Raw genomic sequence first — 27,532 nt, forward strand, 5'->3', positions numbered from 1 at the left:
GGAACCCATAGCATCCTTTGAAATTTGTTCTAGAGCTACTTGTTAAATTGTAATTTGAAAGCTACCATCTTTTTGTGTATATGTTATATTTCACAATAAGGAAATAACTGAAACTATGGTACTGTAACTCATAACAACTTTGGAAATTTCCTATATAACTACTTGTTAAATCATGCTTTGAAAGATTTTTTGTTTGTGAATATGTTACATTTTACAATAAGGAAATAACTGAAACTGTGGAACTGTAACCCATAACATTCTTGGAAATTTACTTTCTAACCGCTTAAGTTGCACTTGGAAATTCATCACTTCTATGTATGTATGTTATATTCTACAATAAAAAAAAATGTAAAGAAAAGAAAGCGGTGTCAACATTATAGAAGAAACTGGTACCTCTAAGTTTCAGGGCTTATCTGGCATAGGAACAATCTGGAGGTTTTAAGTTTCTGGAAAATAAACTTAATAGATAAAACTTTTATGGCGTCTTAGAGCCCTGGGTTTTCTTCAGGGTTTTCAGGAATACTGCTGGTTGGGGCTAGACTTATTGTGGCAATTTGTAATATCTGGCTGAAGCTTACATAAGAGTAACCTCCAGAATGACCTCGCAACTCTATTTGAAATCTCTTAGCTACTGAATCCTCATTTTGATCCATTTCTTTTCCCTCTTTTGGCCAAGAAGTCATTGTCAATCCTACAGTGCCAGGGTCAGGCTCATACCTGGGAGTCATATCCCACGTTGCCAGGGTGACTTACATCCCTGAAAGTTATGTCCCATGTAGTGGGGGAGGGTATTGAGTTTATTTGCAGAGTTTGACTTAGAGAGAGAGGGGCCACAACTGAGCAACAAAAGAGGTTCTCTTGGGGTGACTCTCAGGCATGTTTATAAGTAGGCTTAGCTTCACCATTACAGAAAGATAACAGATACACACAGCCACACATAAAAGAAAACCCAAAACACCCTGTATCCCTTATCTCCGCCCCCCCCCATTATTTACCCCAGTACTGGTGTGGTACTAGTAAGGTATTGCTGTTAAATATAGTCCATAGCATGCAGTAGGTAATTTTTACCATGAGCCACTCTATTATTAACTCTTGCACAAGTGTCATACATTTGAAGTAGTTCATGTAAGAACTTACTTACATATTTGTAGTATTAATCAGTGAGATACAGGATTTTAGACAACCCCTTTCGATCCTATTCACCTTCAGTAGGCACCATTACTTATAATCCCAGTAACGAACTACCGTCACCTCTATCCATTCCCAAACATTTAAGATTAACCTCATTAACAAGTCTGTACATACTGGGTAACTGCTTCCCCTTCTCTAGCTTCTGTCTATCTCTGGGTCCATTATATTCTGTATTTTAAGACTCTGAGTTAACGTTTTCTAGGTGGTTCCTATTAGTGAAAGTATACAACATGTATCCTTTTGTGTCTGGCTTATTCACTCAGCATTATGTCTTCAGGGTTCATGCATATTGTCGCATACTTCAGGACCTCATTCCTTCTTACTGCCGCATAATATTCCATCGTATGTACATACCACATTTTGTTTATCCCCTCCTCTGTTGATGGACACTTGGATTGTTTCCATCTTTTGGTTGTGAATAATGCCATTATGAATGTTGGTGTACAAATGTCTATTTGGGTCACTCCTTTCGCATCTTCTGGGTATATACCGAGTAGTGGAATTGCCGGGTTATAGAGCAATTTGATATTTAGTTTTCTGAGGAATCAACAACAAACTGTCTTCCACAGCAACTGTACCATTTTACATTCCCACCAGCATTGAATATATGTTCCATTTTTCCCACATCCTCTCCAACATTTGTGGTTTCCTGGTTGTTTAATAGTGGCCATTCTTAAAGGTGTGAGATGGTATCTCATTGTGGTTTTGATTTGCATTTCCCTAATAGCTAATGAATGAACATTTTTTCATGTACTTTTTAGCCATTTGTATTTCCTCTTCAGAAAAATGTCTATTCATATCTTTTGCCCATTTTTTAATTGGGTTGTTTGTCCTTTTGTTGCTGAGTTACAGTATTTCTTTACGTATACTGGATATCAAACCCTTATCAGAGATATGGTTTCCAAATATTTTCTCCCATTGAGTTGGCTGCCTCTTGACCTTTTTGACAAAGTCCTTTGAAGCACAAAAGTGTTCAATCTTGAGGAATTCCCATTTATCTATTTTTTCTTTCATTGCTTGTGCTTTGGGTGTAAGAGCTAAGAAGCTACCTCCTATTACTAGGTCTTGAAGATGTTTCCCTATATTTTCTTCTAAAAGTTTTATGATACTGGCTCTTAAATATTTAGGTCTTTAATCCACTTTGAGTTAATTTTTGTATAGGGTTTGAGGTAGGAGTCCTCTTTCATTCCTTTGAATGTGAATCTAGGAGTCTTCTTTTTATTTGAAAATTTTTTTACTAGAAACCATTAATACATGATTATGTGTCTATTATTAAAACTGTGGAAAGTGAAAATCCCACAACACACACCTCAGTGCATGCACGCATAAGTGCATATCCATACCCTTCTCTCTGCAGGGCTGAGCACTGTAGAAGGTTGGTGTAGGAGCTTTCAGCTCTTTTTGTGTGCATATATTTTTTTAGTTTTTATTTTAATTGTATAATTTATTTAAACATGTGACTTATGTAGTTATATAAATTGTTATACTAAAATGTTCTGTGCCTAATTTTTTTTTTTTTTTTGATCAAAAGGAGTTTTATTGTCCGACAGTGCCCAGGTGGGCTGAAGCCTAAGAAGATGGCGACAGCCCCGCACCAAGGGAACAGTTAGGCTTATAAACGATGGTTGGCGGGAAGTTCTTTGTCCAGGGCAGGGGAGGCTGGCAGGTCTAGGTATGGCAGTTTCCCAGTGGTTCCTTTTGGGAAAGGGGGTAGCTGGGAAGTTTCCACTGTCTGGTTTGAAAGCGGGGGCTTGGAAGCAGATAAGTTAAAGTTTTAAACGTTCAGGATTCCTAAGGGTGGGGACGGTGTCTGTAGCTAATTTTTTATTTAAATTTATAGCTTGATCTTTTCCTTTTATTATGTAAAGAACTTCTTCATGTTTTAATCAACTTTGTATTTTAGAATAGTTGTAGATTTGCAGAAAAGTTGTGATGATAGTACAGACCATTCCTATATACCTCACACCCAGTGTCCCCTATTGTTAACAGCTCACATTCATCCTCATTCTTTTTTATTAGTTACATATTATGATAGTGAGCCCCCCCCCATTGGTAGAATTTAAGTTTTCAAATTTTTGATATTACAGACAGGACTAAACAAACTTCTCCATATCTGTATGCACACATAGTAATATTTCTTTAAGATAGATTCCTAAAAGTAAGATCATTCTGTCCAAGATAAGGTGAATTTGCCCTCTAAGAGGCAAATTGTCCTACCCTCAACTGCGATTAGTACTTTCAAGAATCCTTTAGCTTAGGAAAAAGATTTAGGCTGGATCTGAAGATTTGGAGGTCAGACTTGAAGATGGTAAATGAAGTCACAGGCATAAATGAAATGTCCTAGGGAGAAAGTGTAGAACATGGGAAGAGGATGACCTAGAACAGGTCAGGTAAAGAAGGGAGAAGCCAACAAATGAAAAAGAATTTCCCTGAAAAACCAGGAAACTGGTGTCAGGCAAGCCAAGGACAGAGGGGAGGCAGTGGGCCTCTGGGTTTACCCAGAGTAGTGAAGATGGAAATGCATCCGTTGTGTTCAAGAACAAGGAGACCCTTTAACCTTAATGACTAGAGTGAAAGTGAAGGTGACTGGGCCAAGACACATGTATCAGAATAGATTGTGAAATGAGTGGGAGGTGAGGAAATGGCCATTAAATACTCTTTGAAGAAGGAAATAAAACTCAGTTAAGTAACTGGAGGATAAGTAGGGGGTTGGGGGGTCACAGAGAGTTTTCCTTGTTTCTGCCAGATAGCAGAGTCTTAATCTTTTGTAAAAGTTGATGGAAGGGAACTAGTAGAGAGAGAAATTGGTGGCTGGAGATATTGTAGTCTGTTGTGATTATATGCAGATTGGGTTGAGACCAAGGATAGAGGATGGACTTCTGGGTTGGGACCTTGGCTATTTAAAGAGATTAGTGCATCCTAAATTTCCCAGTATTTACACCATTTCCACCACTAGATCCAGCTGCCACTAGGAAACCTATTGTAAGAAAAGTGAATTTTCCCTCTAAGGAAATATAATTTCTGATTGAATTTTATGCACAGAAAATTCACAAAGGTAGGGTCACTTAACAGTACTTTTGGAACTTCTCTAGCTGAATTCTATTGGAAGGAATCAAAGATTAACCCAAATCCAATTCACTTTTTGGAAATTAGTAATGTGGCTGGCTTTTATTATAAATGGGAATTTGGCTTTGTGATACAGTGGCGTTACCTGTCAGTTCGCCATCATGATAATATCTTTTGAGGGTTGTCAAATATGGTGGAATTTAAAGGTATTGATTAAAAAAACTAATTTGTCAAGCCAACTGAGCATCATAGATCCTAAAATGAACTGATTCACTGTATTTGATGATTAAAAAATTATCAGCTATTCATGTATTGACTTAGCACTTGAATATAGTATTATCTTTGTCTTTGCCTTTTTTCAGGACTCTGCCCTATTTAACATCTTTATTCTTATCTTGAAAACTAAATTTCTAGATGCCACGGAAGCTGGTAAGGATATCTAACATGTCAGAATAAAATAAACAAAATAAGAAAATACCTCTTAGGCTGGAGTGATGGGAGTATGTCTAAACAGTGAAAAAAAATGCAGTGCTCTACTTCCAAAAAACATGCACACAAATATGAGGAAATATGATGGGAGGCTGAAGTACATAGTTTAACATTAGCACTTGATAATGTTTTATTCTGAAACAATTTTAAATTTACAGAAAAAAATTGCAAGAATAATACAAAGAACTGAATATGCTTCACCCAGACTCTCCAATTGTTATTGTGTTACCATGTTTAGCTTATCATTTCCTCCTTTTGCTCTGTATTTTTCTGAACCATTTCAGACTCTGTTGCAGACATTTTGCACCATTATGCATAAATATTTTTGTGTATTGCCTGAAAACAAGGACACTCATGTTTACCCATAGTACAGCCATCAAAATCAGGAAAGTAACATTGATATAATACTATTTCTTCTGCTCCATAGACCATTCAAATGTCAGGTTTTCTCAGAAATGTACTTTATAAGAAAAATGTGCATGCGCACACACAAGTCTGCTTTCCTTTTTTTCTCTTTCTTTCTGATCCAAGGTTCATCAGGATCATATGTTGCATTTATTTTCAAGCCTCCTTTGTTTCCTTTTATCTGGAACAATCCCTTAGTTTAAACTTGTTTTTCATTCCCTTGACATTTTTGAAGCATATAGTCCAGTTATTTTGTAGAAGAAGCCTTAATTTGCATTCATCAAATGTTTCTTCATAATTAGATTCAGGTTATGGCTTTTTGGCAAGATACCCTAGAGGCAATGCTGTGTTCTTATTGTATCATATGAAGAGGCATATGCTGTCAATTCGTCTTACTACTGGTGACTTGAATTTTTATCACTTGGTAAGGGATATGTGCTAGTTTTCTCCACTGTAAAATTAGTAAGTATTTTCTATGTATTAATAAGTAATTAATCAGTATTATGTGGGGAGATAGTTTGACAGCATGTAAATATCCTGTTTTATTGCCATCCATTGATGGTTCTTGCCAGAATCATTTATTACTGGGATGTCTGTTAAATGATGGTTTTTAATCTATCATTCCTTCTACTTTTATTAGTTGGCATTCTACTGCAAAGAAGAATGTCTGTTCATATCTGTGTTGACCCATGGAATCCTATTTTAGTTTATTGTAATCATTAACCTCATTTATTTTGCATGCTCCAGTTTTTTCAGATTTGACCAGTGGGAGTCTTTTCAAAAGTGGCTCCTGTCTTCTTTTCACATGTCCCCTTCATTCCTTAGCACTAAACTTTCTGGCACAGAATATCCTAAGCTCATCTTATACTTTCCCTGACCCAGCTCTGTAATCAGCCCCTTATCCAGGGAGCCCTAGATCCTTTTTGTGCAGATTGGTATTTAGAAAAGAAGATCTGGGCAATAACTGTGCTCAGCTGAGGTTTTATTGCTTCCAAGCCCTTTCAGCAGACAGATCTAGGAAATGTTTATGAGTATGATGAATATAGACATATTGGTATCTACTTTTTTATCTGTATATCTACATAGATATAGATGTATGAAAACCATGAGTTCTCACCAGTACCCCAATTATAATCTGGCACCACAGAGTTTGTTCTAGTCTTTTCCCTTACCATACCCATACCTCCCTTCCTCTACAGAGAAATCTGGCTCCCATCATTCTCAGTAAATTTACTCTCTGGGACACAGGACCCAGAGACACCCAACCCTGCCAGCCACAAGCAAGTGGGTTGTCTGCTTGGCCCCAGCCCCTGTACACAACAATGGCTGCCCAAACCAACTCTCCCTTTGCCTTTGATAAATGCCATAGTGGTTTGTTTTGCATGGTTTAATTTACATTTGTTTCATTATATTGTTCTATCAGTTTTTAAATGTAACCCTTAGTAGGATGAAGATTGATATGAAATAGGAAATATTTAAGTTAGAGTTTTTGAGGGTCAGAACACCTAAATGAAGTATAAATTTGAGACACTACAACTCTTATTCATAATCGGGAAAGAGCTTTTATTAGCACTTTAATTAGATAACGAGTATGTATGGTCCTACCAGCAGTGTGCTGAGGCAGGAGTTCAACTAGGTGTGATTTCTGCAGGCAATTGACTAGGTCATGCAGTCACCTTCTGCTTTTCACTGGTGACCTTTTACAGGTCTTTGAAGCCAAATGACTATATCACAACTAATCTGCAGTTCTTTCTGGTTAGAATCATTTTGATGAATCATGTGTTTTATATTTTGTTGTATGATTTCTGGAACCCAAGAGTTATTTTTAGTCAACATCATGTCATGGGTTTAACAAAATTACATATGTTTTTTCCCCCATAAAAAAAAATGATAGTTTAGCCAGGGCAAGTAGTCAAGAAAGTGAAATAAAATGCATCCAGATTGGAAAGAAAGAAATAAAACTATTTCTGTTTGCAGATGACATGATCTTGTATATAATAGGAAATCCAATAGAATCCACTAAAAATTTACTATTAGAACTAGTAAAGGAGTTAAGCAAGATTGCAGAATAGAAGTTCAATATACAAAAATCAATTGCATTTCTATACACTTGCAATGAACAGTCTGAAAATGAAAGTATGAAAAGAATTCCATTTGCAGTAGTATCAAAAAGAATAGAATACTCCAGAATAAATTTAACAAAAGCAGTGCAAAATTGATTCTTAGAAAATTACAGCACACTCTTGAAAGAAATCAAAGAAGACTTAAATAAATGGCAAGATGTTATATGTTCATGCCTCAGAAGACTTAATATTGTTAAGATGGCAATCTAATCTACAGATTGAACACAATCCCCATTGGACTCTCAGCTGGCTTCTTTGCAGAAATGGACAAGCTGATCCTAAAATTCACATGAAAATTCAAGGGACTGAGAATAGCCAAAGCAATCTTGAAAAAGAAGAATAAAATAGAAAGAGTCACACTTCCCAATTTCAAAACTTACTACAAAACTACATTAAGATTCTGTGGTTCGGGCATAACAGATCAATGGACTAGAATTGAGAGTCATATTTATGGTCTATTGATTTTTAAAAAGGGTACCAAGATAATTCCATGGGGAAAAAATAATCTTCTTTACAAATTGTGCTAGGTCAACTGGATATCTACATGCAAAAGAGAAAATTTGGTCCTCCATCTTACACCATATAGAAAAATTAACTCAAAATGGATCAAAGACCTAAATGTAAGAGCTAAAACTATAAAACTTTTAGAAGAAAACATAGGGGTTAATTTTCATGATCTTGGAGTAAGCCATGGTTTCTTAAATATGACATCAAAAGCACAAGCAACAAAAGAAAAAAAATAGGTAAATTAGACTCCATCAAAAGAAAAAACCTTTGCACTTTGAAGGACAGCATCATGAAAGTGAAAAGACAACCTACAGAATGGGAGAATTCATTTGCAAATCATCTATCTTATAAGGATCTAGTATCCAGAATATATAAGGGACATTTATATCTCAATAAAAAGAAAAATAACCCAGTTTAAACATAGGCAAATGATGTGAATAGACATTTCCCTAAAGAAGATATTCACATGACCAATAAGCACATAAAAGGGTGTTTAACATCATTAGCAATCAGGGAAATGCATATTCAAGCCACAGTAAAATACCATTTCACACCCTCTAGGATGGCTATATTCAAAAAGACAGATGATTAAAGTGCTATCAAGGATGTGGAGAAATTGGAACCCTCATACCCTGCTGCTAGGAATGTAAAATGGTGTAGCTGAGTTGAAAAAGTCTGGCAGCTCTTCAAAAGGTTAAACATAGTGATCATATTACCCAGAAATTCTTCTCTTAGCTGTATACCCAAGAGAAATTAAAACATGTCTACACAAAAACTCACACACAGATGTTCATAGCAGCATTATTCCTAATAGTTAAAAAAGTATAAGCAATGCAAATGTCCATCAGTTGATGAATGGATTAATAAATTGTGGTCTGTCCCTACAATGGAATCTTATTCATCAATAAAAAGTAATGAGGTATTGATACATGCTACAACATGAGTGAACCTTGGAAACATTGTGCTAGATCAAAGAGGTCAGTCACAAAAGACCACATATTCTGTGATTCTATTTATATGAAATATCTACAATGGGCAAATCTGTGAAGACAAGTGGATTGGTGGTTGCCTAGGACTAAGGCGATTTGGGGAAGTGGAAAGTAACTGCTGGGGGGGTGCAGAGTTTCTTTTTGGGATGATGCAAATGTTTGAAAATTGATCGTTGTGATGGTTGCATAGCTCTGTAAATACACTAAAAAAACTATTGAATTGTATACTTTAGGTGAATTGTATGGTATGTGAATTATATCTCCATAAAACTTTTATTAAATAGTATTTTACAGATAAGCTCTATTTTTTTCCTTAATTTTCACGTTTACCAGAAAATATTCTGAGTGAAATCACCAGCAACAGTATTCCTTCTGATGTATAAAAATGTGTAATTCTCTGTGATGGATTTCCAAAGTAATTTTTGAGCCTCCCACCAAATTGGCTTTTAGAATTAGCTGGTTGAGCTCAGTTATTTCTATCATGCTTGCTGTGCATTCCTTTGCTGTCCTATATTTAAAAGCTTCCTTTCATGTGCAAAAGCTTCCTTTCATTCTCTCTCCCTACCTTCCCTATCCCCCCTAATAATTATTAAAACATTTGTTAATATCTCCTGCCACTTTGAAATATTCTAAATGATATTTGACTTTGAACTTCCAAAGTTGAATTTCTTTTGAGCATTTCTCCTATCATGCATTTGTTCAAAATTTCATATTCTCCAATTACATCACAATTTTGCCCAGCTATATTTAGCTTCATTAATACAGCAGTGTCTGCCATTTATATGCAACTATTTTCATGAGAAATTGTAAAGTGACTTACTTGTTTTCATGGTTATATAATAATGCTATAGAAATAAATAATAAAGTTAGTTATTCTGGAAAACCTAGAATTCTCTTTAATAATAACAAATGAACTAAATCCCCATAAGAAGGAGAAGTAAAGCTTTGATCTCTAGATTCTTTTCCTTTGAAAGCACCTGTGATACACAGTTCATCTCCTATGAATAAAAACTTGGGGGAAAAAAATCAAGCAGTTTTGACCCACCATAGTTTTCCTTGAAGATTAAAATATCATAGAGCTGACAGCATATTTGTATCGCTAGTGATCAGATGCTCATCTCAGAAAAGAGTCTACAAGATTGCCTTTGGTTTTTATTTTTATGAAATTAAATTGTGGTACATTAGAGAAGGGAAAAGATCTTGTTGGACGTCTCAGTGAGCTGGCAGTTTTCCTTAGCTGTGATGGCCAGTGGTCTTTAATCTCAAAATTCTTTTTCTATTATCTCCAAGATATCTCCAAAAAGAGGCCTGTTGTGCCTTAGCACAGGATGGGCTGTGTGGGGCTAGCCATGTAGTTTTTTGTCTACAGGCACTGATGACCTTAATCGGGCAAGCAATACAAGATGATCATAACGGGTTTTGTGAGGATTTGGGCTGCATTTGTTTACTTTAGTAAAAAAAATCATGATAGTAAGTAATTTATTTTCAGTGTTTTTAAGTATCTGGTAGAACTTTTTTTTTAGGTTTTAAATTTGGTTTTGGTACTAGTTGTATAGAAGGTACAAAGAATCAGATTCTGCTTCTATTGAGAATATAATTGATCATAAAACTGCAGACTGTCAAGTCCAGAAAACAGAAATATATTTTGTCTGTAATGATAAACAGTAATTTCTGAAATTAATACATTGTAACTACTGAAAGAGTGATTTATTTCATTTTTAAATTTAAGATGTGTCTAGAATTTGATCTAAAACTCTGTTTTTGAATATTTAAATGCATTTATGAAATTGTTAAAACACTGTAAGTTTAATAGGGATGTGCTAGGGCCAGGGGGAGATTGGCAGGAACAAGGATTCCGTGCAGGGGATGACCTCACACTCTGCTTTTTTATTTCTCTATTTTTAGAGCTTTTACAACCAGCATTAATTTTGTATTTAAAAATATATAAAATAAAACATTTGTTGTGATTATTATTGAATATCCATTCATTTCATCGCTAACTCCCAGAAAAATAGTTTGAGTTAATTCAAGTTTTGAAGTATCAAAACTTTACAAATTTTTATAGTGTATCTTTCCTTTTTACTCTTAACCATATGTCATGTATCTTGAGCTGTGTTCTCTTTTTCCAGGATACTGGCAGTTTCAGATTGATATCTTTGGCTCGTTTGGACAAGCAGAATTCTAATCTTACATTCCAACTTTGAATTTTGTAGGTGAAGAAGGATATGTTTTAGTGCTACTGTCTAAAAGAAAACTAAATTTTTTCCTTTGTTTATCGTATGTTAGTATTATTAAGGTGTTTATTACTATGTTGGCAGTAATTCTAAAGAGAAAGTGGAAATTAAGTTTGAATTCATGCAACTGCAGAATTATGACTATGCAACTTTTTCTCTGACGTAATCTTACATGGAGACAGTATATAGAGATGAAGTATATATTTTGAAAAATGAAACAGTCCAAATTCCTACCCTTTAGGAGGAGTACACTTTAAATAATTGAAATAAATTCTATATAATGGTGTGTTTTTTCTTAATCTTACATTTTTATTTTTCTACATCATACTGGAACTTGGGAAAATTAGAGGGAAGCATTTCATTCAAGATAAAATAAGATGATAGCTTATCAAATCTTTTATATTTGCTTAAGTGTTCCATTTATTGTAATCTTAAAATATGCCTGTCCTAAAACAGTTTAGAATAAAAGTTTAAGCTATTAAACATTATTCTAGATTGGTTAAATCAGACATACTTTAAAATTTCAAATTAAAAAATCCAGGGTTTTAGATTTGCTTCTCTCCCTTGCTGTATCATTCATCTCCATTAATTTTCAAATGCATCTTTAGAATCTGTTTGTTTTATAGCCAGATATGGAGATAGTTATCTGTGTTTGCAATGTGTGTACGTTAGAATGTCCAAAATTGACACAGCAGGAACCAAGTTACTGCCTTTTCCTTCTTTTGTAACTTGTCCTGGTAAGGGATGTGGCACTCTCATAATCATAAGGTCTTAAAGTACTTGGCTTTCTGCTTCAATTGAATGAAGTAATCTGTATTAAACAACACATACTTTGTAATTGGTGTGTGTATCATGATCTAACCAGGAAAACCAAAACCACTTCAAATATTTACAACAGAAAAGATATCACACAGGGGATTGGTGATATTAGGCAATGGAGTTGCAGAAAGCTAAGCAGGGGACAGAGGTGACCCAGATATCAGCAACAGCAGGAAGCCAGGACATGTGAGGACTGAAGAGACAAAGGGAGGAGGCATGTCATCAGATGCTAGGGGCTAAGGCCACTCGATCAATCGAAGCTGGAACCTTGACAGCTTCAAGAGTGGCTGGAGTTGCTGCCAAATAGCAGACCTAAAGAAGACAGAGGAGAGGTTTGGAGGAGAAATGCTCTGGCTTCTCTCTTCCCCAGCTGCAGTCTCCTGCAATTGGAGACCAGCCTGGGAAGCCCAAACCACAGGAATCAGCCCTCTGTGGCACCAAGCCGAGCAGAAGGGCGAGGAATGGGACTGAGTGCAAACAGGCCTGGAGTGGCACTGGGGGTATGGCAATCAACAAGACTGATGCGATCCTTCTCTTGTCCAGGTTATATCCTCCTTCACATTGATTGCTTTTTTTTTTTTTTTTTTTTAATCTTCATTTTATTGAGATATATTCACATACCATGCAGTCATACAAAACAAATCGTCCTTTCGATTGTTTACAGTACCATTACATAGTGGTACATTTATCACCCAAATCAATCCATGACACCTTCATTAGCACACACACAAAAATAACAAGAATAATAATTAGAGTGAAAAAGAGCAATTGAAGTAAAAAAGAACACTGGGTACCTTTGTCTGTTTGTTTCCTTCCCCTATTTTTCTACTCATCCATCCATAAACTAGACAAAGTGGAGTGTGGTCCTTATGGCTTTCCCAATCCCATTGTCACCCCTCATAAGCTACATTTTTATACAACTGTCTTCGAGATTCATGGGTTCTGGGTTGTAGTTTGATAGTTTCAGGTATCCACCACCAGCTACCCCAATTCTTTTTTTTTTTTTTTTTTTTACACATTGATATTAATTTATTTATGTTTAGGTTCAGAGTTCTGTATTTTCTCTGCATGATTTTTTTTTTAATCATCATTTTATTGAGATATATTCACATACCACGCAGTCATACAAAACAAATCGTACTTTCGATTGTTTACAGTACCATTACATAGTTGTACATTCATCACCTAAATCAATCCCTGACACCTTCATTAGCACACACACAAAAATAACAAGAATAATAATTAGAGTGAAAAAGAGCAATTGAAGTAAAAAAGAACACTGGGTACCTTTGTCTGTTTGTTTCCTTCCCCTACTTTTCTACACATCCATCCATAAACTAGACAAAGTGGAGTTTGGTCCTTATGGCTTTCCCAATCCCATTGTCACCCCTCATAAGCTACATTTTTATACAACTGTCTTCGAGATTCATGGGTTCTGGGTTGTAGTTTGATAGTTCCAGGTATCCACCACCAGCTACCCCAATTCTTTAGAACCTAAAAAGGGTTGTCTAAAGTGTGCGTAAGAGTGCCCACCAGAGTGATCTCTCGGCTCGTTTTGGAATCTCTCTGCCACTGAAGCCTATTTCATTTCCTTTCACATCCCCCTTTTGGTCAAGAAGATGTTCTCCGTCCCACGATGCCAGGTCTACATTCCTCCCCGGGAGTCATATTCCACGTTGCCAGGGAGATTCACTCCCCTGGGTGTCTGATCCCACGTAGTGGGGAGGGCAGTGATTTCACCTTTCAAGTTGGCTTAGCTAGAGAGACAGGGTCACATCTGAGCAACAAAGAGGCATTCGGGAGGAGGCTCTTAGGCACAACCATAGGGAGGCCTAGCTTCTCCTTTGCAGCAACCGTCTTCCCAAGGGTAAAACCTGTGGTAGAGGGCTCAACCCATCAAACCTCCAGTCCCCTATGTCTGTGGTCATGTTAGCAACCATGGAGGTGGGGTAGGCGAATACCCCTGCATTCTCCACAGGTTCCTCAAGGGGGCACTACATCTTTTTTTTTTCCTTGTTTTTCTTTTCTTTTTTTTTTTTTTTTAACTTTCCCTTCTTTTTTAAATCAACTGTATGAAAAAAAAGTTAAAAAGAAAACAAACATACAATAAAAGAACATTTCAAAGAGACCATAACAAGGGAGTAAGAAAAAGACAACTAACCTAAGATAACTGCTTAACTTCCAACATGTTCCTACTTTACCCCAAGAAAGTTACCTAATATAGCAACATTTCTGTGAACTTGCTGCTCCTATATCCATCAGAAATTAACAGACCATAGTCATTCCTGGGCATCCCCAGAACGTTAAATAGCTTATCTGTTCTTCTTGGATTATTGTTCCCCCTTCCTTAATTGCTCTCTATTGCTAGTTCCCCTACATTCTACATTATAAGCCATTTGTTTTACATTTTTCAAAGTTCACATTAGTGGTAGCATATAATATTTCTCTTTTTGTGCCTGGCTTATTTTGCTCAGCATTATGTCTTCAAGGTTCATCCATGTTGTCATATGTTTCACGAGATCGTTCCTTCTTACTGCCGCGTAGTATTCCATCGTGTGTATATACCACATTTTATTTATCCACTCATCTGTTGAAGGACATTTGGGTTGTTTCCATCTCTTGGCAATTGTGAATAATGCTGCTATGAACATTGGCGTGCAGATATCTGTTCGTGTCACTGCTTTCCGATCTTCCGGGTATATACCGAGAAGTGCAATTGCTGGATCGAATGGTAACTCTATATCTAGTTTTCTAAGGAACTGCCAGACTGACTTCCAGAGTGGCTGAACCATTATACAGTCCCACCAACAGTGAATAAGAGTTCCAATTTCTCCACATCCCCTCCAGCATTTGTAGTTTCCTGTTTGTTTAATGGCAGCCAGTCTAATCGGTGTTAGATGGTATCTCATTGTGGTCTTAATTTGCATCTCTCTACTAGCTAGTGAAGCTGAACATTTTTTCATGTGTTTCTTGGCCATTTGTATTTCCTCTTCAGAGAACTGTCTTTTCATATCTTTTGCCCATTTTATAATTGGGCCGACTGTACTATTGTCATTGAGTTGTAGGATTTCTTTATATATGCAAGATAACATTGATTGCTTTTGAGTATGTCTCTGGCGGAAGTAAAAATCTAAAACTGCCCTCGCATCCAGCTCTGTGGCTGTGAAGCCCTCTGTTGTCATCTTTGTGTTGCTTTCTCGTCATCCCTCCATTCACATGCCTTATTAGGCTGGGCACCAGTGGAAGAAAATGGTCTTTCCTGATGATGGTATACCTTTTTGGTTAATAGTACATAATTATCTTTTATCCCCATTAAAAATTTCTAAACAAGCATAAACTGTAGTCAACTTTGGAGTGCCCTGACTCGCATTCCCTTAAGATTATTGAAATCAACTAGCCTGTGAGGTGAGTCCATGAAATGGGATCTCTCTTTCTCCTTTTAGATACTAGAGGAGCAGTGTTATTATATTTCTTTGGAAACTGAGCTTGGATGATGTATCTTGATTAATTAATATCCAGTAAAGAAAATGACATCAGTTGAGAAGGAATAAATTTTTAATATGTGTTGCTTCCATTATCATAAAATAATAAGGGATATAATCTAACTTGAATATTCAAACCATAGAACCTCATTTGATGAGATAAGTATCCAATAAAATGTTTAATTAAATTTACAGTAAATCTATGAAAAGTCAATCTTTGATGTTGAGGACTACTTACAGACATTTATAGCCTAAAGAACTTGCAAAATCTACTAAAACAACCCTGTTCATTTATAGAAAAGGAAATTGGCATGTCTACTTTATCATTTCTGGAAGATCCTATTTATAAAAGAAAGAAAATTGTAAATCAGCCTAACAATTTTTTATTATAAAAGTCTTAGGCACATTATAGAAAATTCAAAATTCGTGTGTGTGTGTGTGTGTGTTCTGCAATGTGAAAGTCTCCTGTAATGCTGCCCCCAGAGATAGATTCATTCATTCATTCAGCAAATATTTTCAGAGCACTGCTCTGTACCTAGGCACTGGGGAAATCTTAGTGGGCCAAGCAGTCAAAATCAAACTTCTCCCAGCACTTTCTAGTGGAGGGAGACCTAAGCAATAAATCTGTATCTCAGCTGGTGAGTGATATGAAGAAAGAGGGAATTACAGAGAGTGGGGAGTACTCGATTACATAGGACCAGGGAAGGCCTCTGAAGAGGTGACATTTAAAGTGATCTGGTAAAGAGTGAGCCCTGTGGCTCCCTGGGGGCGGAGGTGTGGTTGGTAGTTGTAGGTAAAGAGAACAGTTAGAAATAAGTACTGCTAACAGGTTGCTTGTATATTTCTCCAGATTTTTTCCTAAGTATATATTAGGCTTTTAATAAAAATAGTAATTGTTTATAATCTATCTAACTTTTTTCTACTAAATATTCTATCTTGCTATGTCTTTTTAACAACATTTTATTGTATAGATACAGCTTTACATATTTAGCTAGTTCTCCACTGATGGACATTAAGTTGTTGCCCGTTGCAGTATTACAAAGAATATTGTAGTAAGAATACTTAAACTTACTTAGAAACACTTGTAGTAGTGCGCGTTTTTCTGGGACAGTGGTTATGAACCCACTTTAAAGAGCGTAGGAAAAATGCTGATGCCCAGGTTCCATTCAGACCAATTTTTAAACGAGGACCTCTTGAGCGTGGGATCCTGGTGTCAGTATTTTTTTAAAGCTCCCTGGGTAATTCCAGTGTTCAGTCAAGATTGAGAACCACAGCTGCAGAATGAGTCTTAGAGTGGACTTGTTGAGTCAATGATACAAAAAATGTTACACATTTTAGTAGGTATTGTCACCTTTTCTCTATCTTAAGTAGGATTAGGGACAGCTGCCAATAACAGAAACCTAAAATAATAGTGGCTTTAAACAAGATAGCTTATTTCTTTTGTATGTATAAGTCTAGATGTAGATTGTCCAGGGCTGGTATGGCAGTTTTGTGCCAGGATGTCCTCAGTTACCCAGTTCTAGCTTTCAGTTTTGCTGATCCTAGGGGAAGCTCTTAACGTCATGCCCCAAGGCAGAGGTTAGGGGTCATCCCCTGTCATCCCTGCTCCAGAAAGCAGATTGAAGGAAGTGTTGAAAATGAAAGAAGCAAAGGACACAGGCTAGCTGTCCTTTAAAAGATTCCTGGGAATTGCCATAAAACACTTCCACTCATATCCTTTCGGCCAGGACTTGGTCACATGGCCACAGCCAGCTGCAAGGAAGGCTGGGAAGGTTTTTTTCTGGGTGACTTTTGTGCCCTGCTGAAAGGCTGGGTTTCTTTTATAAGGCAGAAGAGGAGAACCGAAAGTGGTAGCCACTGGCAGACTGCCACATCCTCCTTAAAGGCTGTAAGAATCTGTCCTCCCACCCACAGAACCTGACTGCCCACAGCCCAGACCTGGCAAACACCATCATCAATCATCTTCATCTCTCCCGGACTAAGAAACCAAGCATATCTTGTTCTTGTAATGTGCATTTCTGTCAAGACTAGTGACATTTAGTATGTTTGATGTCTTCTTGGCAGTTCGTTTTTTCATGTCCTTTGCCCATTTTTCTCTTGCATAAGGTTTGTCTTTTGCTTTTTGATTTGTAGGCACTCTTAGTGTACTAAAAAAATTAACTCTTTATCACTTATGTTGCAAATTTATTTTTGTACTTGTTTTTATAAAATTTGGGTGTTTGGTTTTTTCTTACGCTTGAGTTTTTAAGTTTAATATAGTCAGATTTGAGAGTCATTTCCTTTATGGGTTTCTGTCTGGTGTTTGTATCATGTTTGGGAAGATTCTACTCCAAGTATATAAACATTGTTATATTTCCTTTAGTACTTATTTAAGACTCTCTGGAATATTTGTATTTTCTAAAGCCAGCCAGTTTGCTACTAGTTACTGAATGAGAAATCTTTTCTTTCCACTGGTTTGAAATGCCACTTTCATTAGATACTAAATTCCCTATTTGAGTTTGCTTTTTGCTCACTTTTCTGTTATCTTGGTATCTTCCTCTTCTTTTGTCTTACATCAACATTTTTTAAAGTTTATTTAAAGTAAGAAAGACTTGGCCAATTCATAGAGATCCAGACAGTATCTTTATTTTCATGGGTCTTAAACTCTTTAACTCATAGATACAAGCTGAAGAGTTGCCCGTGGTATTCTACTGCTGGCACAAGGTTCCCACTAGATTGGCATATAGTAAATACTCAGTAAATACTGTCAAGTGAATCAAAAGGGCAAGACCCTAAGGGAAATTACAAATTTGACATTATGCCTTAATTACACACACACACACACACACGCACACACCTGGCATTCCTCTCTGTGCTCATTACCCCTCTCCACTCTCTCCCCAGCAGGTATACCCTCTGTTCCAATTTGCTAATGCTGCTGCTGTGCAAAACACCAGAAATGGATTGGCTTTTATAAAGGGGGTTTATTTGGTTACAAAGTTACAGTCTTAAGGCCGTTAAGTGTCCTAGGTAAGGCATCAACAGTAGGGTACCTTCACTGGAGAAAGGCCATTGGCATCTGGAAAACCTCTCTTAGCTGGGAAGGCACATGGCTGGCATCTGCTTGCTCCCAGGTTGTGTTTCAAAATGGCATTCTTCAAAATGTTCTTGGAGTGTTTCGTCCTCTCTTAGCTTCTTTGGAGCAAATTCTGGGCTATAGCGTAAGTCTGCTTTCAGTGGCCATCTCCAAAATGTCTTTCTCATGCTGCTCTGAGTTCCTACTGTTTGTCAGCTCTTTTATATGATTCCAGTGATTTAATTCAGACCCACCCTGAATGGGTGGGGTAACACCTCAATGGAAACTATCCAATGAAAGGTCTTGCCCATAGTTGGGAGGGTCACATCTCTATGGAAACACTGAATCAGTAGATTCCAACCTAATAAACACTAATACGTCTGCCCCCACAAGACTGCATCAAAGAACATGGCGTTTTGGGGCACATAATACATCCAAACTGGCACACCTTTCTCTCGGATGCCCATTCTCTGTTGTTTGCACTTGCTCTCTCATCAAAGCCTGCTCCTGTGAAACTCCCTCACCTTTAGTTGTGACATGCTGTCAGGTACTCAAAGGAGCTCTGTCGCCACTGGCCATGCTTTACCACTCTCCAACTACCAGATCATAGCTCTGCCACCAGTGTCGGGGTAGATGCTGATGTTTAGGAATGTGCTGCATCTGTCAGGTCTGGGGAAGGTCATGCATTCAAAATGTCTGCTTAGCAGACTCTACTTACTCCCTGGAGTTTTCCTGGTGGCTTTATGTAATTGTAGCATTATTCTTTCTTCGTTGTGTACACACGCAAGAAACTTAAAGGAATAGGCCATTGATATTTTTCCCCCTCTGCCTCATTGAAGAATGTGGATTCCTTAGGCTGGTGAGGGTGGAGGCCGGGGAGGATGGCCAGTGCTGTAGTGTGTACTTGAAGTGTGTCCTTAAAGAGAAAGGGCTTCAGTTCATGTAGGGTCTGTTCTTGGTGCATCCTTTATGCACATAAGCTAATAGTAATTGGTTGCCATTCAAAGACAATATATGAGTAGAAGAAAAATTAATCATGAAGTTCAAAAGAAGTAGAATTGACTGACTTTGCCATTTTCTGCACATTGAACTGTTTTCAAAGTAGAAAACCACAAAAAGAGTCGTCCTCTAGACTGAAAGCTCTTTTATTCATGGTGAATTCTCCAGTACCTATTAAAGTGCTGCAACACAGTAGGCTTATAATAAAGATTGGTTGAATGAATGAAGAAAAAATATTGTTTGTGGTACCTTTAAAAATAATATTACCACATAATAAATATGCCCTGATTATATTATTATAGAATATTCATAGGAAACAAATCTGGAGACAAATGCTCCAAGTGCAGTAGTCACTTTGGGGTGTTGTGATTATTGGACATTATACTAACCAGCATACATCTGTGGGGCTGAAATGCCAGGGGGGTGAGAAGGGCAGTTAGGAAAAAATGTCTCAAAAGGTTCCATGGGGTGGGGCGTGGAGGGCAGAGATACTGAAAAAAAAAAAAATTGAGCAGCCCTGGACTCGAGAAACTCAAGGGCTGGTTTTGTGGCTTAAGAGATAGGTTGCAATGGTTCCATTGGTGGCTTCAGATATTAACTAAAGGAAGGGAGGAAAAACAAGGGAAAACAAGTGAATGTAGGAAAATTTGAAGCCTAACATGAATTTGTTAATGAGTAGCATAGCAAATGCAGACCCACTGATGAACGGTTGGTTTTGGAATGCTTTCTGTTGGGAGCAGGGAGAGAAAGACAGGCAGCTTACCTTGGCTATAAACAAATTCTAAAGCAACTGGACACACTCTGAACTACCTCTGGGGAAATAATACAAGGCAGCAGGGATGGGATGGGAAATGGCATTAAGACTTGATATTAGTGATAAAATTGTCACTGTTGATAATTAGTACCCTGATAATGACAACTTGACTGTACTTTTGAGCTATTTGGAATTGTAGATTGGAAGATATTGTGCATTGAAGATGACAGATAATTCTATCTTAATACATCGTGCCAAACTATTCTTGGTAATAGTGAGAAAGAACTCCCTGAACAGTTTTCAGATGTGCTAAGAACAAATGTGTAAAAGTCCATTGGCCTGACTTAAGCAGTTTTATGCCCTGTGTTTAGTGAAGTGACACTGTTGGTCTCCTAACGTCACTGTCAGAGCTTGGACCTTCTGCCCGCAGCCAGGAGCTAAACTGCTGAGTTGGCAGAATGCTTCATCACAGAGATTTGAACTTCATACATCCCGTTGGTAAATTAGATTTAAATCAGACTTAGGAAAGTGGCTGGAGAGTTGTAAACCTCATCAGGCACTGAAAAATAATAAAAGTGTAGAAGGGCAGTTTTTTAATTGCATACAGTTCTTTGTCTCTATCTGATCCTTCATCTGTCATATAGTGGAGGGCATTTGTTACTTCTCAGTAAGTTGTTATTTTTTATGTGTTCAAGATATTCTTTATTAATAGTGCACACCCTCATTTGAACATTCTGTCCAAAGAGGACATCTTAATATGTAATTTTCATATTTAAAATTAGATCTTTTTAAATTAGGAAAATAACAGGTATGTGGTATGTGACCTTTTTCGTCAATTTATTTTTTTAACTTTTTATTTTGAAATACTTTCAAACTTTCAGGACAGTTACAAAAATAATATAAACCCCATAGAGAGAACTTCAATATGCCCCTCTACCCCTATGCCCCACCCCCCATACCCAGATCTGCCAATTTTAACATTTTGCCACATCATTCTGTCTGTCCATCTGTCATTCCATTTTCTGAACACTTGAGTGTAGGTTATATGCATCATGTTCCTTGAACACTTAAATACTGCTATGTACTTTTCCTAAGAACAAGGATATTCACTTATAGTACTACTTTAAGTGTGATTATCAAGTTCAAGAAATTTAACATTGACATAAAGCTTACAGTCTATATTCCCATTTTTCATGTATCCCAATAGTGTCCTTTTGCATCTAGGATCAGGTATTACATTTAATTGTCATTTTCTCTAGTTGTGGGAACATATATACAACAATCTCATTTGCTTTTATACCAACTTAACTTCAATATTATACACAAACTATGTTCCTACAACCCTCTGCCCCCCCACCTTTATGTAGTTCTTGTCACAAAGTACATGTTATGAGTCCAGAACCACTGATTTATCATTACACTTTATGCATTTGCCTTTTAGATCCTGTAAGAAGTAAAAAGTAGAGTTACAAACCAAAAATACACTAGTGCTGGCATGTTTACCCATGTCATTACCCTCACCAGAGATCTTTATTTCTTCATATGGCTTTACTCTATTGTCCTTTCTTTCAACATGCAGAAAACTCTTTTAGTATTTCTTGTAGGGCTGGTCTAGCAGTGAGAAACTCCCTTACCTTTTGTTTTCCTAGGAATGTCTTAATCTCTCCCTCATTTTTGAAAGACAGTTTTGCTGGAAATAGAATTCTTGGTTGGCAGGTTTTTTGCTGTCAGCATGTTAAATAGGCCTTCTTACGTGGCTGGTGTCTGCTCCAAAGTTCTGGGTTCAAAATGGCTTTCTCCTAGACGTTCCTCTCTAGGCTGCAGTTCCTCAAAAATGTCACTCTTAGTTGCTCTTGGGGTATTTGTCCTCTCTTAGCTTCTCTGGAGCAAGAGTCTGCTTTCAATGGCCATCTTCAAACTGTCTCTCATCTGCAGCTACTCTCTCAGTTTCTGTGCATCCTTCAAAGCGTCCCTCTTGGCTGCGGCTCCTCTTCAAAATGTCACTCTCAGCTGCACTGAGTTCCTTCTGTTTGTCAGCTCATTTATATGGCCCCAGTGATTTAATTTAGACCCACCCTGAATGGGTGGGGTAACACCTACATGGAAATTATCCAATCAGAGTCACCACACACAGTTGGGTGGGGCACATCTGCACAGAAACACTCAAAGAATTACAATCTAATCAACACTGATACATCTGCCCACACAAGACTATGTCAAAGATAATGGCGTTTTGGGGGACATGATACATTCAAACTGGCACAATCCCTCTACTGATTATTCTCTTTGTTTCATCTGTTGTTTCCAAGATTCCCTGTAGTTCTTTGCCCATGTTTTCCTTTAGCTCTTTGAGTATATTTAAAATCTTTGTCTGGTATGCCCCAGGGTCTGGTCTTCCTCATTAGTGGTTTCTAATGCTTTAATGTTCTTCTTTGCCTAGGCCATCACTTCCTGTTTTTTGTATCTTTTGTGACCTTTTGTTGAAGACTGTACATTTTGATATTTTAATGACTTATTGCTGGAATTTAGGCTCTGAGGGGCCTGTTCCTTATGCTTGTATCCAGCTAGTGTTATGACAGAATTTTCCTTGATTGCCAGAAGCTAACCAGGAAAAAAAAAAGGGCCGGGGTGGGGCGGTGCGATGAAGAAAACACCTTTCTTTGTGGATTCTGCTGTGCAAGTACTTGCCTTCAGGGCTTGGCCATTCAAAGAGTTTAGAGAATGGTTCCAGGCCAAAGCATAGGGACTTACCCATCCTTTCTGTACCTCTGTCTTGTCTTGAACGTGTACTTTTGACCCTAGGAAAATACAAATGTCCCCTCTTCAAGAGGAAACTGTTTCCTCATAGTCCCAGGCACTGCGCTGTATGCCCTATAGCCAGCAAGCCCGTACCCAGGCAGCACGATTTGACTGCTCTCCTCATCGTTCTGTCTGATCTGCCTTCTACACACAGGTCTAGATGTGGGACAGCAAGTCCCTTAGGCCACAACCAGACAGACGGGGCACAAGGGTTACTCTGCTCCCTCCAGAACCAGGACCAGGATCCACTTGGCTCCTCCCCAACCAGAGAGGGCTGGAGGAGGGGCCGGCCAGGGGCCATGGTAGCCTACTGCTTTGATGCAGCACTCAAGTCCTGCTCCTGCAGTGCTTTAACTGTTCTCTGGAGGTTTGAGAAAGATATCTCTGCCAGTTCTTACTGGTGGTTACTGAAAGCTTCTGTGGGGGTTGGAGCCCTGAAGTGTCTCCCTCTGCCGTCCTGGATGAGGTTGTTGCTGTCATCAGTGGTTTTTTTTTTGTCTTTGCAGTGGATGAAGGCCGCAGTAAGGAGCCTGACCGACTGCAGGTCTTTCACAAGAAAGCCATTCTGCCTTACGGTGTTTACAAGAAGCAGCAGAAGGAGCGCAGCGAGGAGGCGGCGGTGCTGCAGTACGCGAGCCTGGTGGGGCAGGCGTGCGCCGAGAGGATGCTGCTGTTCCGGAGCTGAGGGCCGACCCCGTCCGGAGGCTCCCGGTGGCGCCTGGGGTCGGGCCTCCTGCACGTTCGCGGTCCCCGGGCATCCAAAAATCAGACTTTGTAATTTTGACAGTTATACTGCTCTTCTAAAATATTTTGTGGCAGTGTGTTTGTGAGATGCTATCATTAATATAAAGATTTTTAAGATGTGTTATGACCTAGCCTTATGATTGGGGTTTATGATTTGGGGGGTTTGTTTTTGAATAAGATATGCTAAACTTACCTTATTGTTAATATTTTAGAAAGTAAAATTCGGTGAATTTAAATCACAATTGTGGTTTTTTTTCTGTTAGAGAAATTAGAATGCCCTGTTTCCTCAGACCCATTTAAAGCATTAGTTTATGTTAGAAAAACTTAAGAATAGAAAGGAAGGTTGAAAGTCTGTTTCTTCACTTAGAATGTCTAGTGAAGAGAACAAAACTGTTTTATTACTCAGTGTTCAACATTAAATTACTGCCTAATATTATGTTATGTAGTTTAATAGAGAACTTGAAGAAAGCAAATACAAACATTAAGGGAAAAAAAGTATTTTGTGTTATCAGATGTCTGTCTCCCCAGAACAATCCCAGTTTAATGTTGCCTTGGTATGATTTTTTCCCTGGAATAATTGTTAACAGTGCTCCCTTTTACTCTCATGAGTATCACAGTTTGGACAGTAAAATATATGGCTTTCCTAGTTATGCATTACATTATTTGCTATATTTCTAAAAATCTAAAAAGTTGATTTTTTAAAAAAAATATTACCTCCTGCCTTGATCTGTACTCCATCAATAGTAAATATGAGCTAATTTTTCATTCCTTAGAACTCAGGAGACCTGTCTTTGGTTATTTATCAAAATTACGCAATATCTGACTGTTTTCATAGCCATGCCAAGAATCCCATGTAATAAAGAGGAATCTTTTTGAGCTCTGAGTTCTAGGGAAAGAGGTGAAACAATCCATTTCTTGCCCTTTGATTTGGGAGTCAGAGAGGAGATGCTGCTCTTAGTAATTGGGAGCAGACACCAGCCCCTTCTCTCCCTCTCCCTTTCTGTTGTTTGTTCCTCTGCCCATTCAGCAAGTGTCCCTGGTCCACCTTTGTCAAGGTGGCAGGCACTGTGCCGGGCCCTCAGGAGACCACACTCCAGGAAAAGCAGACGTATCACTAACAGTTAGAGAGGTGCGTGCAGAAATTGAGTTGTGTTGTAGACTGTGGCGAACAGAGGAGCATTATTTTCTTGTGCTCTTTTTTTCAGCTGATTGCCAGCTTCTGCTGCCAGCTTCTTGGCCACTGAGCCCTTTTCAGTCTCCATTTTGTCCCTTTTTCTATTGATCTTTTTAAAAGCCTTATTATGAAATTTAGCAGTTTCATTTCCACCACTGCAATCAGTTAAATATGTGATTTTAAGCTTTTCTCCAAAATGCTCTGAATTTAGATCCAACATTAGAAAATAATCCTCAGCTTGCTAGAATGTAGGGATCATAATATGATGGTTTTTAAAAATCAAATGTCTAGACACATTCAACATCCAAATAAACTAGTATTTATTCACTCAGAGAGAGTGTGTGTGTAACAACTGCCCTGTGCTAGCTGGAGATGGAGTCAGTAAGTAAGAACACTCAATTTGATCATATGGACTTACATTCTTCTGGAAATTTGTCCTCCAAAATAGTCTTCCAAGAGCATTTGAGAAATTGCCCTCAGACTCTAGAGAACATTCTCTCTTTTTTAAAAAAAATTCCCTCTAAAATGAAGATAGCTTAATCTTTTTATGATTATAAAAATGATACTGTACATGTACACCTAGAACCATACACAACACGTACACATTATGCCTGTTTACAGACATGTACAGCCAACACACTACTGTTTCATATACACACAAAACCTCTACACAGTCTCTCTCACCCTTTTAAGTAAAGAGTTATCTCACCCACCACACTGTCGTGAACCTGCACACAATCTCCCAGCTCTAGAGTATACACAGACCAGTGTATGCTACAGAGACACAAAGAAATATCTCCAGTCTACCATAGATGAGTACACAGGAAATCTCTGCCAAGTCCCAAATCATACACTGATGAACTCTCACAACTCCAAATACTCCTACATCATCATATCACATGCTTCCATTACATGGAGATACAATTATCCCACATCATTGTATAAACACACAACCCAAACTTCCATCAGATACACAAATACCCGACTCCCAAAATGCATGCTAACGATTTCCTGCCACAGAATCCAAATACACACTCCTAGAAAATGTGCACAAAAACTTCCATGCACCCTGAATACACACATCAGTGAAATTCAAACTCAATTTGCACCTGCCTCAAATATACTCCATTACACAACACACTAAATGTATGCAAATATATCCACCGATATATATCCATCCCCACATCAGTTACCTGTACGCATATAAAGTCACACACGCCCCATGCCACAGAACCCTTCAATCTGAACATATAGGAAAAAGAAGAAATACTATAAACAATCCAAACAACAATAAATTAAAAATAATCTGAAATACTATCACACCCAGAGAGTGAGAGAGAGAGAATTGCTGTCTCTAAACACAAATAATTTTTAAATAAAGCCCTACGTTCTCTTTGGTTTCTTCAGCATTCAAGTTACGGACATATCTGAAAGAAACTTAACAAGAAGCTTTCAGAAAGTGCATTGTGTGACCTCAGTACTATTAAAATAAGCAGGGTAGGGCCAATGCTTGATGCACTTGGCAACTTGGATGTCCAAGAAATGGATGCCATCATCTGTATCACATCTTACTTTTATCTTAGAGGTTAGCATATGGAATGGAATTCATCGAGATTGCAACTGAGTATCAAAGGAAGAGAAAACTTCAGTCTTACGTCTTAGCACAACTCCGTTTGGGGTTCTTTCAGAGGAAAATGATTAACCAGGGGGTTAACCCTTGAAGGTGGCGGTACATCTCCAGGGAAGCTCCAGAGTCAGTTTTGTCCATGAAGAGTCTTTTACTCAATTGCTGTATTCATGCATTGTTTTTTTTTTCAGAATAGATAATGTATTGATCCAGTGAACAGGGTGTCTTCAAAGGAAGACTGATTGAATATTGATACTGGGCTGGAGAAGGACAGTCAAGGAAAATGACTGAACTCTGTCAGTTGATAATCTAGCTGAGAGATTTGATTTTATGTAAATGGCTTTCATCTAAAGAAAACACAAAACTTTTCAAAAACGAGGTATGATATTTCAAGGCAGGAAACATTGTATCTGCAAACTTAATGTTGTGGTCCATCCCCTACTGATTTCAAATAAATTCACACCTACCCCCGTGTCTTGGGAGGAAGGATATAATAGAGATTCCCCATGCTAATCATCATCATTTAAATTATTTCAGTTCTATGAGATCTTCATTATCTTACTTTAAAAATGTAATCTGAGCACTTTTTTTTTACATTCTAAAACACAGAGGCTGTTCACAGATGAATATGTTATTCACTTGATTATAATTGCTTAGATAAGAAATTTTTACTTTTGATGTTTGCTTTCAAAATGGCCTATCCTATTTTTATCTATTTTGCAAAGATCAGTTGTGTGGCTTCTTAACATATCAGAATCTATTGCGTAAATGAACTGTTGCGAATTTCTGAACATAGATGGTTTGATTTTGTATGCACTGTATTACTTCAATATGAATAAAGATGGGAAAGAATATGATGACCAGTGAATTAAAGTGTGTCTATAGTTGCTATCTTAAAAGATAAGAAGGAAATGAAATGGAAACAATTGGGTAATTAGAAGTTTTTCAAGTGTGCATTCTTTTCTAAAAGAAAACAAGTGATCAAGCCAAGTTAGTCACAAACTAGTGACTTAAGTTTGATTGCATGTGATATTTTTTGCTCTTATATGTGCTCTTTGAACAGTCCATTTGATAA

The 27,532-nt window shown here is 37.6% G+C and overlaps 1 protein-coding gene across 9 annotated transcripts in view; it reads left to right on the plus strand.

Moving 5' to 3' along the window:
* ATE1 (arginyltransferase 1) overlaps positions 1 to 27,314 on the plus strand; it is a 217,904-nt gene extending 190,590 nt beyond the window's left edge. For all 9 annotated transcript variants that reach the window (XM_037803975.1, XM_037803974.1, XM_037803969.1 and 6 more), the window contains one exon: positions 23,419 to 27,314. In XM_037803975.1, coding sequence (XP_037659903.1) covers positions 23,419 to 23,597 — 179 coding nt within the window. In that variant the 3' untranslated portion in view covers positions 23,598 to 27,314. The remainder of the gene's footprint in view (positions 1 to 23,418) is intronic.
* The last annotated feature ends 218 nt before the right edge of the window (positions 27,315 to 27,532 follow it).

Source organism: Choloepus didactylus, chromosome 15 (genome assembly GCF_015220235.1).
Source record: "Choloepus didactylus isolate mChoDid1 chromosome 15, mChoDid1.pri, whole genome shotgun sequence".
Lineage (NCBI taxonomy): Eukaryota > Metazoa > Chordata > Mammalia > Pilosa > Megalonychidae > Choloepus > Choloepus didactylus.